Source organism: Bidens hawaiensis, unplaced genomic scaffold, assembly GCF_021521415.1.
Source record: "Bidens hawaiensis isolate Kalapana, Puna unplaced genomic scaffold, B.hawaiensis_p1.1 tig00006387_1, whole genome shotgun sequence".
NCBI lineage: Eukaryota > Viridiplantae > Streptophyta > Magnoliopsida > Asterales > Asteraceae > Bidens > Bidens hawaiensis.
The window spans coordinates 50779-68393 of NW_027491429.1; the positions used below are offsets into that span (position 1 = coordinate 50779).

General features: G+C 35.7%; 3 protein-coding genes across 5 annotated transcripts; all 3 read left to right on the forward strand.

The window, feature by feature from the left end:
* Window positions 1–2185: 2185 nt before the first annotated feature.
* LOC143632345 (glucan endo-1,3-beta-glucosidase 8-like) lies at window positions 2186–5131 on the forward strand. The gene is made up of 2 exons (XM_077100886.1): window positions 2186–2642; window positions 3992–5131. The coding sequence occupies exons 1-2, from the start codon at window positions 2296–2298 to the stop codon at window positions 5112–5114; spliced, it is 1470 nt and encodes a 489-aa protein (XP_076957001.1). The 5' UTR covers window positions 2186–2295; the 3' UTR covers window positions 5115–5131.
* A 950-nt stretch (window positions 5132–6081) lies between these two features.
* Window positions 6082–10728, forward strand: LOC143632344 (syntaxin-32-like). Of its 2 annotated transcripts, none has more exons than XM_077100884.1 (5): window positions 6082–6518; window positions 8538–8788; window positions 8876–9048; window positions 10059–10268; window positions 10470–10728. In XM_077100884.1, exons 1-5 carry the CDS (start codon window positions 6290–6292, stop codon window positions 10627–10629), a joined length of 1023 nt encoding a protein of 340 aa, XP_076956999.1. In that variant the 5' UTR covers window positions 6082–6289; the 3' UTR covers window positions 10630–10728. The 2 variants fall into 2 exon arrangements, with proteins under 2 accessions (XP_076956999.1, XP_076957000.1); XM_077100885.1 differs by having other exon boundaries at window positions 6082–6471.
* Window positions 10729–12271: 1543 nt separating this feature from the next.
* Window positions 12272–17334, forward strand: LOC143632348 (uncharacterized). Of its 2 annotated transcripts, none has more exons than XM_077100889.1 (4): window positions 12272–12813; window positions 13759–14116; window positions 15397–15628; window positions 16613–17334. In XM_077100889.1, the coding sequence occupies exons 2-4, from the start codon at window positions 13784–13786 to the stop codon at window positions 17011–17013; spliced, it is 966 nt and encodes a 321-aa protein (XP_076957004.1). In that variant the 5' UTR covers window positions 12272–12813; window positions 13759–13783; the 3' UTR covers window positions 17014–17334. The 2 variants fall into 2 exon arrangements, with proteins under 2 accessions (XP_076957004.1, XP_076957003.1); XM_077100888.1 differs by having other exon boundaries at window positions 13763–14116.
* The last annotated feature ends 281 nt before the right edge of the window (window positions 17335–17615 follow it).

Consider the following 17615-nt stretch of genomic DNA (forward strand, 5'->3'; position numbering starts at 1 on the left):
GGCCTTCAGGTTAATTGATGAGAAGGCGGTGGCAACTAGAAGAAGTTTAATGTTCAGATTACAGAAGTACAATCAGGAGTGCAGACGAGAGTACTCAAGGCCTCCGAGTGGGAGATTGTTGGGTTCGTAGGCCTTGTTGGCCCGGTTTATTATATGAAGTCAAAAGAGGAGACGGGTGTGGGCGGTCGGGCCCAAGCCCGGCCCGGTTTAGATTTCTTGCATAATAATTTACTAACCCTAGTTCAGTCTCTATATAAACAACATTATGTACTTGTAATATTTGTCACTCAATAAAGATATACCTAGTTGCCACCCGTGGACGTAGGTCAGTTTAGACCGAACCACGTTAAATCCTCGTGTTCGTTTATTGCTTTCGTGTGTGTTCGGTTTCGTGTGTGAGTTTAATCCTAACAATTTTTTCTTTTATTATTTTTTATTTCCTTGTCAAAAGGTTTTAACTTTTTTTGTTTTCAAATCTCATCTGTTGAACCGTTTCAAACTCGGTATATGAGAGGTAAATCAAACTTACTTAGCGCGACACATTAGTTTAACTAAGCTAGTCGAGTTGCACACAAAGTATCTTGTAACCACGTGCCCTAACACGGGTACTAGGGGCACATGTTGCACTACTTATGGTGCCCAATATCTATCTTCGGTTTGCTTCACTACCCAAATGAATCCGTGACATATGTTGATGAAGCCGATGCTAGATGCCCTCACGCCCCAAAATAGGAAACCGAGGGATTGGTGGCATTGTTGCCAAGAACTAGATGAAACAAATTCATTACTTGATTTTACAACAGTCGAACATCATAAATTTAAGACTTTTTGTAGTTAATTTGAGACTTTTGTTAGATTATAAAAGGTTGTTTCTAAGCTTGTGATGTTTGATTGTTGTAAAATCTAGTAACTATATATACAACTTAGATTGGCAAAAACAACTTTATAAACGTGATATTAAACTCAGTTAAAAACAGCTTGAAAAATGCCAAATGCTCAAATCATTTTATACTAGTTGTAGTTTAATAACTTAATATAATATTTAGAGTATTTACTATTCTTTTAAACAGTATAATATATTAGCTGTCCCCTTACACCTATGTAAATTTTATTGGAATTAATATTGTCTATTAATATTGTCCACTCATCCTTCTCCTTATTATGTAGCCATATTTTGTTTCCTTTTCAAAGAATGTCTCCTCTCTTTTCTATTATTTATTTTCAATCCCTGTATGCATTTTTATGAATGAATATGAACAATCTTTGATATCATCTTCTTAGAAATTTATAAGAAAACCTTATCCAGAGTTTTATTAGTTCATTATTTGAAAGCAACTTAAAAAGCAAACCACTTTAGTCATCAAAAAGTTACAAATCACAAAAAAAAAAAAAAAAAAAAAAAGATGAATGACATCATATCACCTTACGCACAAATGTGTCTGAATTTTATATATTCGAAATTTTGTAAACTCCTATATTTAAAAGTTATATATAAGAAAACTATATATAGAAGTAAAAACAATTATAATAATTAATTATTAACGAATAAAGAATAATCAAGTTTTGGTCGTATCCTCACCTTATGGCATAGGTAATAAAGAATTTGTGTTAGAACTTGTGAGACTGTCAGTTCGAATCCTGAGTCCACCGGGTTTTTGCCAGTACCATCGTATGTTACGCCATATAGTATTGATCTTGTGCCAGCACACCAATTGTGAAGTGACGGTTTAAAATTTAACACCGGTTTGGGTTGAAACCGGTTTATGATCGGTTTCGGTTCGGGTTGAAACCGGTTTTTGATCAGGCTACGATCGGTTTCAATTCGGGTTTTGATTGGTTTCGGTTCAGGTTTTGACCGGTTTTTTGCCCGTTTTGGTTCGGTTAACCGATTTGGAACCGGTTTTGGTAGAGAAAATTACAAACCGGCTCTAAACCTCCGGTTTTAATTGGTTCCAAACCGGTTTCTACATAAACGGTTTTAAACCGGTTCGGTTCAGTTAATCAGTTTATTTGCCCACCTCTAGTGACAACCGACAATATGATTTTCAGAGTGAACGCTCAAACCAAACTCTGAAACTAACATAAGCCCGGTTAAAAAAACAACATAAATTAAATTAAAACAACCATTTTAGTCACTAAAAAGTTTTAAATAATAAAAAAGATGACATCACCTCACACACATTATTACTGCATGGACATATTATTCTCATCTTCCCCAACTGAATAATAATAATAACCAATTCACCTTCAATTTTCCCTCCAATTCCTTCAAATCAAAACCCTAAATCAACGGCAATGATCACCACAATACTCCTCTGTTTCTCACTACTGTCAACAACAACAAATTCAATTCCAAATTCAATTTCAAATGTGGGTGTTGGAGTAAACTGGGGCACAATGACAAGCCACCAGTTACCGGCGGATAAGGTGGTGGAGATGATGGTTGAGAACGGGTTCAAGAAAGTGAAGTTATTCGAAGCGGAGAAGCCGATAATGGAGGCGTTAATCGGGTCGGGTATTGAAGTGATGGTGGCGATACCCAATTTCATGTTGTTGGATATGAGTAGAGACCCGAGTTATGCAGAGTATTGGGTGGATGCTAATGTTACTGGTTATGTCTATCCTGGTGGTGTTGATATCAAGTAAGTGTGTTTAATTCAGGTTCTTCATCTTCATAATTTGATTCTAATTAGTTGTTGTTATGTAGTAATTGCTGTTAATTTTGAGTAAAGTATAACTAGGGGTGTGTACGGTAGGGATGAGCAAATAGCGGTACCGGTAACAAGTTTCTAAGAAAATCGGAATTCAGGGTTTGTATGGTTCGGTTTGGGTCGGTTTTGGGCTAAAAACAAAATTTTGGTGTTTCAGTTTTGATTTTTCGGTTTGGTCGGTTTTGGGCTTAAACCAAAATTTCGGTTTTTAAAATTTTAAAAAACTGTTCGGAATCACTTTTTCGGTTTTGTCTTTTGAGCATAACATTTGGCCCAAAGTTTATATTTGGGCCTAAATCATTTTGTTAATTTAAAAAAATAATTGATTATTTTACATTTGGGCTAAATGTATGAGTTATATGTTTATTAAATTCTTAAAAGTTACTTATATAATAAAACTATTTTGGATTTTCGATTTGGGTCGGTTTTGGGCTTAAACCGAAATTTCGTTTTTTGAATTTTTTAAAAACCGTTCGGTATCATTTTTCGGTTTTGTCTTTTGAGCTTAAAAATTGGCCCAAAGTAATAAATTTGGGCTTAAATCATTTTGTTATTTAGACTAAAAACAAAATTTTGGTGTTCAGTTTTGATTTTTTTGTTTGGGTCGGTTTTGGGCTTAAACTGAAATTTCGGTTTTTGAAATTTTAAAAAACCGTTCGGTATCATTTTTACGGTTTTCTCTTTTGAGCTTAAATATTGGCCCAAAGTAATAAATTTGGGCCTAAATCATTTTGTTAATTATAAAAATAATTGATTATTTTATATTTGGGCTAAATGTATGAGTTATATATTTATTAAATTCTTAAAAGTTACTTATATATTAATACTATGCCATTGGTCCGGTTTTTATTACATGCAAAATCAAGATCAAACTGTGAGTCAGGTTTTTACAAAAACATAAAACCAGCCCGTCAGTTTTTGTATATATTCGTTTTCTTTCAGTTTTTATTACATGCAAAACCACAACTGAAACCGTAAGTCCGGTGTTTTCAAAAAATATAAAAAACCAAACCGCCGGTTTTCGTATTAGTTTGGTTTTTTCAGTATTTATTACATACAAACCAATACGGAACCGTAAGTTCGGTTTAAAAAAACATAAAACCAAACCGTCGGTTTTTGTATTAGTTTGGTTAGGTTTTTTGGTTTTTGCTACATGCTTAAACCAAAACTGAATCGTATGCTCGGATTTTACAAAAAAAATATACAAAATCGTCGGTTTTTGTATTCTTTCGGTTTTTTCAGTTTAATGCAACTTGGTTCTTCATGTTCTGATGTTGCAGATACGTTGCAGTAGGAAATGAACCATTTCTGAAAGCATACAATGCAACATACCTGCAGATCACATTACCCGCGTTAAAAAACGTTCAAAACGCGCTAAACCGAGCCGGATTAGGCCTCCGAATCAAAGCAACCGTCCCGTTAAACGCTGACATCTACGAATCACCCGAATCAAACCCCGTCCCGTCTGCAGGCGACTTCCGGCCCGAAGTCAAAGACGCCACGATCGAAATCATCCAGTTCCTTTACTCGAACGACGCCCCGTTCACCGTCAACATCTACCCGTTCCTCAGCTTATACGGTAACCCGTACTTCCCGATGGACTTCGCTTTCTTCGACGGGTCGAATAACCCGGTCAAAGACGGAAACCGCGTTTACACGAACGTGTTCGACGCGAATTACGACACGTTAGTCTCGTCGCTGACGAAAGCGGGGTACCCGGATATGGACATTATTGTTGGTGAGATAGGGTGGCCCACTGACGGGGATATTAACGCGAATGTAAAAAACGCGAAGCGGTTTAACCAAGGTGTTATTAAACACGTGTTGTCATTAAAAGGTACCCCGGTTAGACCGGGGTACCTGGAGATTTATCTGTTTAGTCTATTGGACGAGAATAAAAAAAGTATAGCTCCCGGGTCTTTCGAGACGCATTGGGGGATTTTCGAGTATGATGGGAAGCCGAAATACGAGGTGGATTTGACCGGGTCAAAGAAAAATAAAGGGTTGGCCCCGGTCGTGGGGGTCGAATATATGAAACGTCAGTGGTGCGTGTTGAATCCACGCGTCAAGGATTTGGATGGGTTGGCGAAGGAGATTGATTACGCGTGTAGTTTGTCTGATTGTACCTCGTTGGGGTTTGGGTCGTCGTGTAATTGGTTGAGTTTAGTGGGAAACGCGTCGTACGCGTTTAATATGTATTATCAACTTCAAGGGCAAAGTGAGTGGGATTGTGAGTTTTCGGGGTTGGCGGTTGTGACAGGGGAGGATCCGTCGGTTGGGGAATGTAGGTTCCCGGTGATGATCGCGTATGGGACATCGGTCGTCGTGGTTCATGGGAGAGTTTTGAAGGTTTTGGTTGGTTTTGTTGAGGCTTGTATTGTGTTCTTGCTTCTAGTTTCTTAGCATTTTGGTTATTGGATTTTGATCATATTTTCTAAAAAGAGTTTCAGATTGTAATATAACTCGTTGCAAAAATAGTGAATATAACACTTGATTTTTATCTTTGATATTATATATATTATTAGTAGTTTTGTGTGCATATAAAGTGATTATCATGACTTAATGCAGTCATTTTCTAAATTAACGCAGCCAGTAAACCTATATTGTCACTTTTTTTCTAAAACCATTCATTTGAAATCGTCTTGACTCGTCATCCTTTTTTATTTTTTGAGCGGCCAACGAACCCTTCAAATGGGTCACTGGCTAAATTTACCACACTAGGATACACTCGCCTTCCGATCTGGGGGATGCCTCACTTAAGGTCAACGTCCGTAAGCACTAGTCTGAATGCACGACAGTGCAATGAGTAAACGTCACCTTCCAGGATCCAGCTCGTCATCTAACCATCTAGTTTCCAAACTTAACGAATATACCTGATACCAGTGTTTCAAAATCCCGACTAGGCATCGATTAATCCCCGATTAATCGCTAGTCCCCACTTTATTAATTAATTTTGGGCTAGTTGGCCAATTAATCGGTCAATGGTCAATCCAGCCAAAATGACGGATTCTGGTGAGATTCCGACTAAACTCAACGGATTCCGATAAGATTCCGACCAAAAGTAGCGGTTTCCGGCGAGATTCCAGCAAAAACCAGCGGTTTTCAGCGAGATTCATGCCAAAATATGTTTGTATATGTCTAAAACTGAAAATTACATATAAAAATGTGTGTGTATATAAAACTAAAAATTATACATTAAAGTCCGATTAAACTAATCCCGACTAATCACTAGTACTCACTCCACCGTCCGACTATCAACCGACGATTTTTACAACATTGCCTGATAGCAGGGGTTTTTGCCCGTTTTTGCCCATTTTTGCCCACTAACCCGAACAATATCAAGTAATAACATCCGGATTACTTAAACAAACTCAACATTCACAGTTTCCGTCTACATCCACATTTACGTTAACCACAAAATCCCCAATTCTCTTAGGGTTTTGATCCAATTCAATTCAATCCAATTGAATTCACACTCCAATTCGATCCAATTGCATCCACCAGCATCAAATTCAATCCAATTCCTACACAATATCACCTCGCCGTTGAAATCCGTGACCAAATTTAGGGTTTATACGATGAATCTGAAATCCACAGGCTCATCGTGTAGAGATCGGACGCAGGAGTTTGGTAGCGTAGTTGAGAGGTTAAGGAAATCGGTAAATGGTACGGAAATTAGGGGTTCCGGTGGTAGTGGCTCGGTTAAAGGATCGAAAGCTTTGTTTCAGACGGAGTTTAATAAACGAGCTTCGAAAATTGGGTACGGTATTCATCATACGTCGCAGAAGCTTGCGAAATTAGCTAAATGTGAGTTTATTAGATTATGTCTAGATTCAGTTTTTATAAAATTATTGATGCATTGTTGATTTTAACCTATAGTGAGAATTGTATGCAATTGTGATTTAGCTTCATGTGAATATGCAGTTTGTATATAATATCAGCGAAATTGACGATATACCGGTATTCTCGATATCAGTGTTTTAAGTTTTAATTATCAATATTTAGTGTTTAATGTTAGTGTTTTAAGTCCTAACCATTTCCTACTTGCTACGATTATTAGTGTTTTGCAAGTTGCAAAAGGTTAATTTGTTAATGGTAGGAGGGTATGCTGAATTATTAGTGTTAAATTGCTATATATATATATATGAATTTTACATGATATTTAAATTACCGGTATCCCTATGTCACCGCGATAACCGATATATGAAATATCGGTCGTTGACTGATATCTGATATTTTTCCGCATTTAACTGTTTAGGTTTGTATATCATACAGATTAGATCCTTAAGGTAATATTAGTGCCTATTAATATTAATTAAAAGCTATTTTCTCATTATCGTGAGCTTACCAGCACCTTAAAGCTTAATGCTAACTTGTTTTCTAGCTAATTCTCACACTGATGAAGCATAGTTTATAAAGGCGCGAAGCGCTTAAAAACGAGGGCTATTGTAGAGGGTTTAGACATATTTTAGGCTTGGTTAGGGTCATTGTTGGATAGTTTAATAAAAGAGCTTCGAAAATTGGGCACGGTATTCATACGTAGCAGAAGCTAGCGAAACTTGCGAAATGTGAGCTAGTAGGTTATGTCTAGATCTAGTTTTTGAAAGTTATTGATGCATTGTTGATTTTAACCTATAGTGAGAATTGTATGCAATTGTGTTTGTGATTTAGCTTCATGTGTATATGCAGTTTGTATGTTATACAAATTAGATCTCTTAAGGTGATATTAGTGCCTATTAATATTAATTAAAATCTATTTTCTAATTCTCGTGAGCTTACCAGTGCCTTAAAGTTTAATGCTAACTTGTTTTCTAGTTAATCTTCACACCGATGAACCATAGTTGTTATTTATTAAAAGGCGTGAGGCGCTTAAAAAACGAGGGCTAGTGTAGGGGGTTTTAGACATTTTAGGCTTGTTTAGGGGCTAGATTAGGCTGGTTCCAGGTCATCGTTGGATTTTCAGACCAGTTTGCCCACAATTTGCAGAAATTTGCCGGATTTTTAGGATTTGGCCAGAGTTTTACCAAAATCGTTCGCCAAAAGCCGACAGGTTGCATGAATGGCAGCGAGGCGCTTTCCCTGTACCCCGTCTTGTCTGAATAGTAATTAGGATCTCTTAGGTTCTGGTTTTTACGGTTAAAAATTGATTCGTACACGAACCAGCTCCATGTGTATGGAAATAATAAAGGCTGCTGTATTCATTATTGATTGCACACAATCAACAAACTTTTATAATTGATAATGACTATAAGAACACCTCTTTAAGCAAAATAATTGTGCTCAAAAAGATCCAACAAGATGCTCTGGCTCTAAGGAAGATGGACCCTATCCATCATCTAAAAACTCTAAATAAACCATGCAACACGAAAGTAAGGACTTCGTGCAAAGCGTTAATAAGCAAGTAGATATCACGTAGGAGCTAACCTGTTTAGTAGTTAATCCTCACACTGGTGTGATGATGATTGATGAGCTGATTGTTATTTGTTGTCTGTTGATATATTTTTGGACTTCTAGTACAGAATTAATCCCCTATTTATATGAGAGGTTGACATAGTTATCAATATGTGGTGAAGGTAGGATCAAACGAAATTTGCATGACATTACCGTTCCTGTGTCAAGCCTAACAATCTGATGACGCACTAATATATTAGGTCACTTTATTGTCAATAGGTTGTTATTTTCTTTATTAATATGGTGGCTACATAGTAGCAATGTGTGTTCTGGTTTGCTCTTTTCATCGTTGTATTATACATTTGCAGTTGAATTATCTAAGATTCTGCTATCTTTTGTATCAAGTTTTGACCCAATCTTCATTTGTTCTTCCAGTAGCAAAAAGGACCTCTGTTTTTGACGATCCAACGGTGGAGATACAAGAGCTGACAGCTGTCATCAAGCAGGACATCACTGCACTTAATGCAGCAGTAGTTGATTTGCAGCTCGTTTGCAATTCACAAAATGAAAGTGATAACATTTCAAGTGACACAACTACCCATTCAACTACAGTTGTTGATAATTTGAAGAATCGTCTGATGGGGGCCACAAAAGAGTTTAAAGAAGTCCTTACTATGAGAACAGAGGTGTAAATTTTGTTGCTTGACACATCTAAGTATCTAAAGTTGTTTATGTGATTCATATTAGTCAAACTTATTATCATTTGACTGCAGAATTTGAAGGTTCATGAAAATAGAAGACAGTTATTTTCTGTGAATACTTCAAAAGAGCCTGCTAATCCATTTGCCCGACAACGCCCCTTGATTAAAGATTCAAAAACTAGCACTTCAATTTCACCGCCTCCTTGGGTTAACAACACCTCAAATTCAGCTCCATTATTCCCCAGGTAAAATTTAGACATTTTGTGCACATTTTGATTACTTTATTAAATCTATTACTGCTTATTTTCGGTAATTGATCATTTGATTTTATTAGTAGGGACTCCTTACGTTCTTCTTAGAGATATATTTAGAAACCAATGTCTTTTTATAAATCGCTAAAGAGGGCAGTGGGTAGGGGTATGCATAAAACCGATCCAAAACCGAAAAAACCAAACTCCTACAAAAACCGATGGTTTGGTTTTATCTTTTCGTAAAAACTGAATCGTTGGTTCAGTTTCGGTTTTGCATGTAACTAAAACCAAAATGAATTTATGTATTTTCAATTTTTATTTTGAATTTTAAGTAATTATAAGAATTTAGTAAGTACTGTAACCCAAATATTTTAACCTAAATGCATAATAATTAATTAAGAAGATTTAGCCATGAGTTTTAGGCCCAAATTCGTTATTTTTTTAGCAAAAAACAATTTTGGCTCTACGGTTTCAAGTTCAAATGGTAAAACCGCAAAACTGAAACCGACAGAACCCAGAAAGAAAACCAAAGCCGAACTGTTTTCAAACACTTAAAAACCAAGTTTTCGGTTTCTGGTTCGGTTTGAGTAAAAAAACGACCCTTGCCGGTTGGGTAACAGATCAAAGGTTCAAAACGTGTCAGGTTGAAAATGATGATTTCGGGCCCCGATCGGGCTGACCCCGTACATAAACCGTTGAAACAAGTTGGCGTTTTAACCACTTTCAGATTTATACTAATCAGCCTATGTAAACCGAACTGTACACAATCAAAAAGTTTGAATTTGTCAATTTTACTCTCATCTTGCATGAAAAGATTAAAAAAACAGTATTAGCGATGCTTGGGTAGATTTGTCAAACTCAAATTATCTGCTGTGTACCAATCAAATTGAGCTACCTTGACCCGTTTGACCCATTTTCTTTTTAAGTTAATTATTTGACCTGTTCAATAGTATATGAGTTGAAATTTATCTATAGACTTTCATTGTTGACTATTGACTTTCCAGGAAGCATGCAGATGGAGAATCTCAGCCATTATTACAACAACAAAGTCAAAGTCAACAGCAGCAAAGTCAACAGATGATTCCGTTACAGGATACTTACATGCAGAGCCGGGCCGAGGCTCTTCACAATGTCGAGTCAACTATTCATGAGTTAGGTGGCATTTTCACTCAATTGGCAACCATGGTTTCTCAACAAGGAGAGCTTGCAATTAGGTTAGTCTCATTAAAATTAAAAATTAAATATTATTATTTGAATTAAAAATTAATATTATGGTTTCTCAACAAGGAGAACTTGCAATTAGCTTACAAAGTTTTTAATGTGTTAAACTTCATAAATCATATAATTCAAATAATTAATTTATTACTGACACTAATTATTTATGAAAATGAAATTTGAACCCGACCCGTTAACAGGATCGATGAGAACATGGAAGATACACTGGCAAATGTAGAAGGCGCACAAGGACAACTAATGAGGTATCTTAATGGTATATCATCAAACAGGTGGCTTATGATCAAAATATTCTTTGTATTAATTGTATTTCTTATGATTTTTCTATTTTTCGTCGCGTAGTTTAGTGAATTTTGATTGAAATAAATAACGAGCATTTTTCTCATGATATCAATCTTGTTGCTAAGAGCGTATATTGGCGTCGATGTCACATACACCTATTTTTTTATTGTACCTTATATACTTATATAGTGATGTTATTATTAGATTTAAACCATTTTAAAAAAGAGCTTGTGTTAACTGAGAATATTGAAAGAATGAAATAATACATATAATAATAATTATGATTTATGGTTGCCTATCCAATGTGACTAGTGTCTCACAACAATGGCATGATTCTCATTTGTTAAGTGAGTTGTATAACTATATCATACGTCTCGTTAAACGGATGTTTACTTATCGTTCGCGACTCTTGGCGTTGAGAGAGTGTTTCGATTGTTTATATAATGCATTGTTGTAAGGTATCAAACATATATAACACCATTCTATTAAAAGCTTTTGATTTGTTTATATTGTTTTTATAAATAGAAGATGATCAATACGAGTGTGTCTACGTATTACAAGTGTGTCTACGCATTACAAGTATGTATTACAAGTTCGGGTCATACAATCAATGTTGCTATAAAGCGAAAATAATCAATACATAACACGGGTCTCTTTTGTAGCATATATCTATACTATAATACACCAAACAAGGGAAAATTAAGACGCTCATTTTTAAGTAATTCACAACACTTAAAGCATGAGTTACATGTGTTATTAAGGGTAAACTTGTCTTTTAAACACAATCCATTCAACTTACAAGTTTGGTCCCTCATCTTTAACCATATTATGTTTTTAATTTAAGTTGTAAACTAACTTCCACCCATGATTTTTAAACGACTATAGCCTTTTCAAACGTTAATATTTTTATAAAAAAAATACACCATAAAAACGAGCATTTTATTCTCTTTAATTTGGATATGATATTGTTATAATTTTTTTTCATTTTAAATAATTAATATGTTACGTAGGGGTGTTCAGTGTACAGTGTAAACCGCGAACCAACCGTTCACTATGTTTTGAAAATTTTGAAACCGACCAACAAACCGAAAGTAAAAGAAAAAGAAAAAGAAAAAAGAAGTCAAACCAATGACCGGTTTAAACGATTTCAAGGTTTTAACCGAACCATAAACACTTATATTTGTTACGTGATTAACAAGTTCAAACACTCGCTGCATCGCGCGGGCACCCGTCTAGTGTCTTTAAATGAGCAACGTAACTTTCCACAATATACAATCACTCTCGGACTACAAAGCGAACAAATAATGAAATAAACATAAATACAATCCCCTTTACATAAGTGAGTGTAAATGAACTAAACCGAGTTCGGGTCATACTACACCGACAACGCTAGACTTCTGCAAGCTAATACATTAGCATCGCATCAACTTTTCTCAAAACTCTCTATTTTCTTTCATAGCACTAAACCTTCGTAAACAATGTTTAAAAATTAATAAAACTGTGTGTGAGTGTGTATGTGTGAGAGAGAATGGCATAGGGACCCACCATGGTCGTCCGTCATTTCGTCTTATCCAACAAACTTTCATCAAAGGACTTGACTCCACAATCATGGTTGTAAAAATCCCAACTGGGCGACAATTAATCGTTATTCATCACCCTACCATTCAACTAACAAATACTACAACACTATCCACAATGATGGAGTCCATGAAGCCTTTTTCCGCCCCCAAATGCCACATGTATCAAAACCTCATGCTTTGAAGCCCAGGTACTCTGAGCTCAAACTCAGCTCGTTAATAGCTTTTCAACCTGACTCGACTCGCTTATTATTATTAATCATTAAATAAATTAAATATTTTCCTAATATATACACACAAACAAATACATGTGAGATACACACAACTAATATTATTCACCTGATTGTGAAAAAAGATAATAATAATCAATCAAATAATTATCACAGAAACCACCACACCATCATCACCACCACCTGATTAAAATTAATATTAATATCAGATCCACTCTCTTCAATTTACATACATAATAAACCCTAACCTTCACCGTCGTTCATTTCCAATCACCGTCATCAATTCTCATCAATTCCGTACTCAACGTTTTCCGATCCTAATTTAACGCCGTCGGAGCTTTGTTTTGTTAAATAATATCGTGTTTTCCGTCATTTTCACATCCGTAAACGCCGTCGTTTCGTGTTTATTTGTTCGAGCCCTAGTTTCGTCAATTTAGGTATCGATTTAACGATCCGTAATTCTCCATTAATAAACTGTTATAATGTGTGTGTGTGATATATATGTATATGTATATGTGTGTGTGTGTAGCTGTAAACGAACCGAACATTTGGCAAAGTGTTCTGCTGCATATACAATGTGTGTGCGTCTCATATATATATGTGTGTGTGTGTGCGTATAGCTGTAAACGAATCTAACGTTTGGCAAAATGTTCTGCTGCATATACAACGTGTGTGTGTGTGTGTGGCTGTAAACGAACCTAACGTTTGGTAAAGTGTGTGTCTGTAGCTGTAAACGAACTGAACGTTAGGCAAAGTGTTTGTGAACTGTGAAGTTTGTTTATGTTCGTTAGATTTAAACGAATAGAGGTCACGTTCATACAATTGTGTTTGTGAACGTTTGATAATGTGTTTGTTTACGACTTTACGTCAGTTTATGTTTGTTTAGTTTAAACGGACATAAACAGAGGTCACTTTAGTTCAATTGTGTTCATAAACGTTCGGTAATGTGTTCGTTTTTACATCTGTCTATGTTCGTTAATGTTTGTTCTTTGAAGGTGTTAAATATTTTTTAATGATTCTAACTAAAAACATAACTGTATATATATGTGAGCTATTTTTATGTAAACTTAACATGTGAGTATGAAGGTTAATAAAACACCAACACAAACAGCCAGACTGAACCGTTGACACCGACCGTTCGCGGTTAACAAAACTAAATAAAACGTTGTGTTCATTTGTGTTCGTGAACTGTTCATGCACAAGTTCATTTCCTTAATGAACAAACAAGAACAAGAAATTTCGTTCAGTTAGCTGTTTGTGGACTGTTCATTTATCCAATAAAAGCTTAACGGACAAACATGAATAAGGCTTTGTTCGGTTCGGTTCGTTTACAGCTATGTGTGTGTGTATGTAAGTTATTTGAATTTTTTGATTTGGTGAAGGTAGGTATTGAGTTTCTGAAGAAAAATGGTTGGAGGTGGAAACCGAAAGGATGACCCGATAGCAATCAACAGTACTAATGTATTTGCAGCCCTAGGAAGCTTAAAGAAGAAGAAGAAGAAGAAGTCTGATAAAGGTTCTTCAAAAAAGGGGGGTGAATCGAAAAAGCAGGATAAGGAGAGTAAGGCAGAGAAGGAGCAGGTTTTTTGGGCTCCGGCACCATTAACGGCTAAGTCATGGGCTGATGTGGATGATGAAGATGATGATGATTATTATGCAACCACTGCTCCACCGCCAGTTTGGGGCGCCGGTGCGGGAGTGCAGCCAGAGAATGTCAAAGGAAATGAGACTCCTGTTGAGGTAAGACATCAGGGAACAGTTATTAATTGTTAGTGTTATGATCTATTCTTTGAATATATGATACTGAGATGATCATTTTTGTGAAATGTGGGATCATAATAAGCATAATTCATAATATACGCTATTATTGTATGTACCTCATGAGTAAATTGTGTGTTTTTTGAACACATAATAATGAGATGATAATTGCCAATGTGACGCTTAAAAATTTTGTAAACTTCGATTTTGGACGGTTTTAACATTTAGGATAGTTAATGTTTAAAGTAAGCTGTAGCATCTATTTTGTAAGATACTTCAAGTGTGTAGCGAATGCGTTGTTTTTGTATTCATTGTCTTCAACTCTCTAATGATATTTAGTTATTTTGATTGGATGAAATTTTAGTTAGGGTTTGGTGGTATGGTTTCCAAATCTTAGTGTGGTTCGAAAGTCTGATGATAGTTGGGCTTAGGGTTTTCAAGTTTTTTCCGATGATCATTTCAGCGTACATATATTAATGGTCTTGGAGTATTAATTTGTAGATTTAATGAGAAAATTAATGCAATTTAAATATCATTGTTATATATCTTAGCAAATCTCTATTTTTCAATATAGACCACTAATCTTTAAGTTCATCTCCGTTTAAGTAAAAGATGCAACTTTCTAAAACCAGCAGGTTCTTATCGAGCTCAACATCTTTTTTTAACAAAGTATGTACACTCTCAAGTTTTTTCTTTAATATTGTTTCTATAAATGCATATGATGTAAGAGGTAACATCGTGATCTCAAACATAAAAGTATAATTGTTGCTTACTGTGTAGCAGACCTTTTTAGGGTTATTATTGCTACTAAAAGGTTCTCTTATGTGGTATGCAAGAATTATATTTTCAAGTCTGAGGTCATGAGGTTATTTCTTTCATCGTTTGTATTGATAGAATCTATGATAAAAGAAACTGAAGAGCGTTTAGTACGTGTTAAAAAACGAAGTTATAGCTAGAGAAGTATCTGCCAATTTGAGAAAGTTGCATTCTTTTTCTTGATAGTGAATTTCGAAGTTAATGATCCATGTTAGAAAGTCGAGATTCAATTAAAAACTTAAACAAGATTATTTAAAGTATATTAATTTTTTTAAGAATGTTGATCTTGTGTTATTTGAAATAGAGAACATTTATGTTTGTAGTTCTTTAGCGTTACAATAGTTATGAATGGAATACATACATTGAGGTGTTACCGTGTTAGGAACATGTTGTATAATCAACATGATGAATTTCGTTGTTTTGTTGAATGATTATATTTTTTGCAGGAAAGTGAAAGTGAAGATGATGAAATTGCTGATGATAATGATGAGGAAAGTGACCATGAACCAGAAAAAGAACCCGTTGTTGAAAAGCCCGCTGAAAAAGAGACTGTTGTGCCTAAAGACAATGACAGACAGTTATCGAAGAAGGAAATAAAAAAGAAAGAACTGGCTGAGCTGGATGCAGTGCTTGCAGAATTAGGGTTAGCTGAAAATAACGGTCAAGACGATGCCAATGGTAAGCTATTAAAGATTCTTTCATATATAATTTCAATACTTCATATTTGTTTTAATTATTAGGTAATTGCACAATTTCCTAATTTTAGCAACCAACAATAAATTTAGGCACAAAATTGAACCCGCGATATTAGGTAATAGTAGCAGATCATTCTTTTGCTGTTTTTTCGGAAATTACTATTATGCCCTTTCATTTGTCATTCTAGTCAGTGGTGAATCGGATTCAAGTCCACTGGGTCCACCTTAGTTGAGTTGCCAAAATGAATATTATTCTATACTACTGGTTGATCTGTTATTAATAGTTTAATACCAATGATGGAACAAACAAATTAACTAAGTTGCTCAAACACGATCTTAAACCTATGAGGGTTAAGTTATCCACGCGTTACGGTCTTAATTGACACAATAAATGGCTACTTTTACATAACTTCAAGTTAGATGAACATTAGCTACTTTTACATAAATAACACAGTTTTAAATTAGTTCTTTAGGGGTTTTGGAATTTTGGCTTTGAAAATAAGGTTCTCTTATTTTATAATTTTGGACTATAGTTGCGGGTTCCAGTATTTAAATCACGCAGGGTCTCAATTAAAACTTAAGTGTAACTTATTAGTAGATCTTATAATAATTACGTGGTTCATTGACCTTACTCCACAAAGAGTCTAATTCTTTTTATTTCTAGATTCTATGTTATGTAAGTATATAATTTATTAAATAAATACTGTAAATAGTAAGCTCTTTTAAGCTCACAAGCCTGCTTGAGCTCGATAAGTGAAACTTGGACTCAGGCTTTGGCTCATATATTGAAAGGTTCGATGCTCGAGCTCGTTTAAACTAGGCTAGCCGATCTTGAATAGCTCGAGTTGCTTGGCTTGTTTACATCTTACTATCCGGTCCCACATTGGCTGAATGAGCCAACTTATGAAAAATTGTGAACACGAACTGGTAGTTTAAAAAAATCCAATTTTTGCATTTCTTTTTCCAGGTGGCGCCCAAGAGAAGACTGATAACAGAAACGGGGAGACCGATAAGAAAGACAAAAGTGTGCCAGGTGGCGAGAGCAAAACCGCAAAAAAGAAAAAGAAAAAGGAAAAGGCTAAGGACACCAAAGAACAACAGGTCTTGCCTGAGCCTGAGCCTGAGCCTGAGCCTGAGCCTGAGCCTGAGACTGTTAATCCAGCAGCATCAGAAGCTGTCGGATCAGAGAATGTTGATGTGAAAGAGAAGATAAAGAAGGTGGCTGCTACTGCTAAAAAGAAGAAAACCAACAAGGAAATGGACGCTGCTGCGAGAGCTGCCGCCAGTGAGGCGGCCGCAAGGAGTGCTAGGCTTGCAGCCGCTAAGAAAAAGGAGAAGAATCACTACAACCAGCAGCCTGTGCGGTAGATGAACTAACCCCCCTGTTTGTTTTGCGAGTGCGTAATAAACACTCGAATCTTGGTTTTCACATAGCAATGTTTTTGGTTTTACATTGAAAAAAATTACTAGAAGTTTTTAGAGTTTTTCGGGTACTTTGTTGGTAGTTTAAAGTTTAAATCTTTCTTCTTTATGTAGAGAGTGAACTTAAAAACTTCTTATGGATGTTTACTAAATCTTGAATTTTGGTTCATGAATGCTTTCTTTTGTGTTTTTGTTATTTTTTACATATTTTTTTGTTAAGTTTTTGTGTAGTTGATGTTTTTTTTATCTGGGAAACGGTTCCTAGGGGCTCGGGGATAACGATTACAGCTTGTTAACAGGCCCAAAAGTAGAGGTGCACAAACCGGGTATTTTCTGGAACTGGGAACCGGGTAGGAATCGGTTCCGGGTATGGTCAACAAAAGTCAAAACCTGGTCCGGGTAGGAATCGGCTCCGGGTATAGTCGGGTATTTGACCAGGTTGACCGGTTGCACCGTTTTTTTTTTCGGGTACGGTAAGGTCGGGTTTTGACCGGGTATTTCCGGTTCTGGTTCCACCAATTCTGGGTCGGTTCCGGGAAGAAATCTTA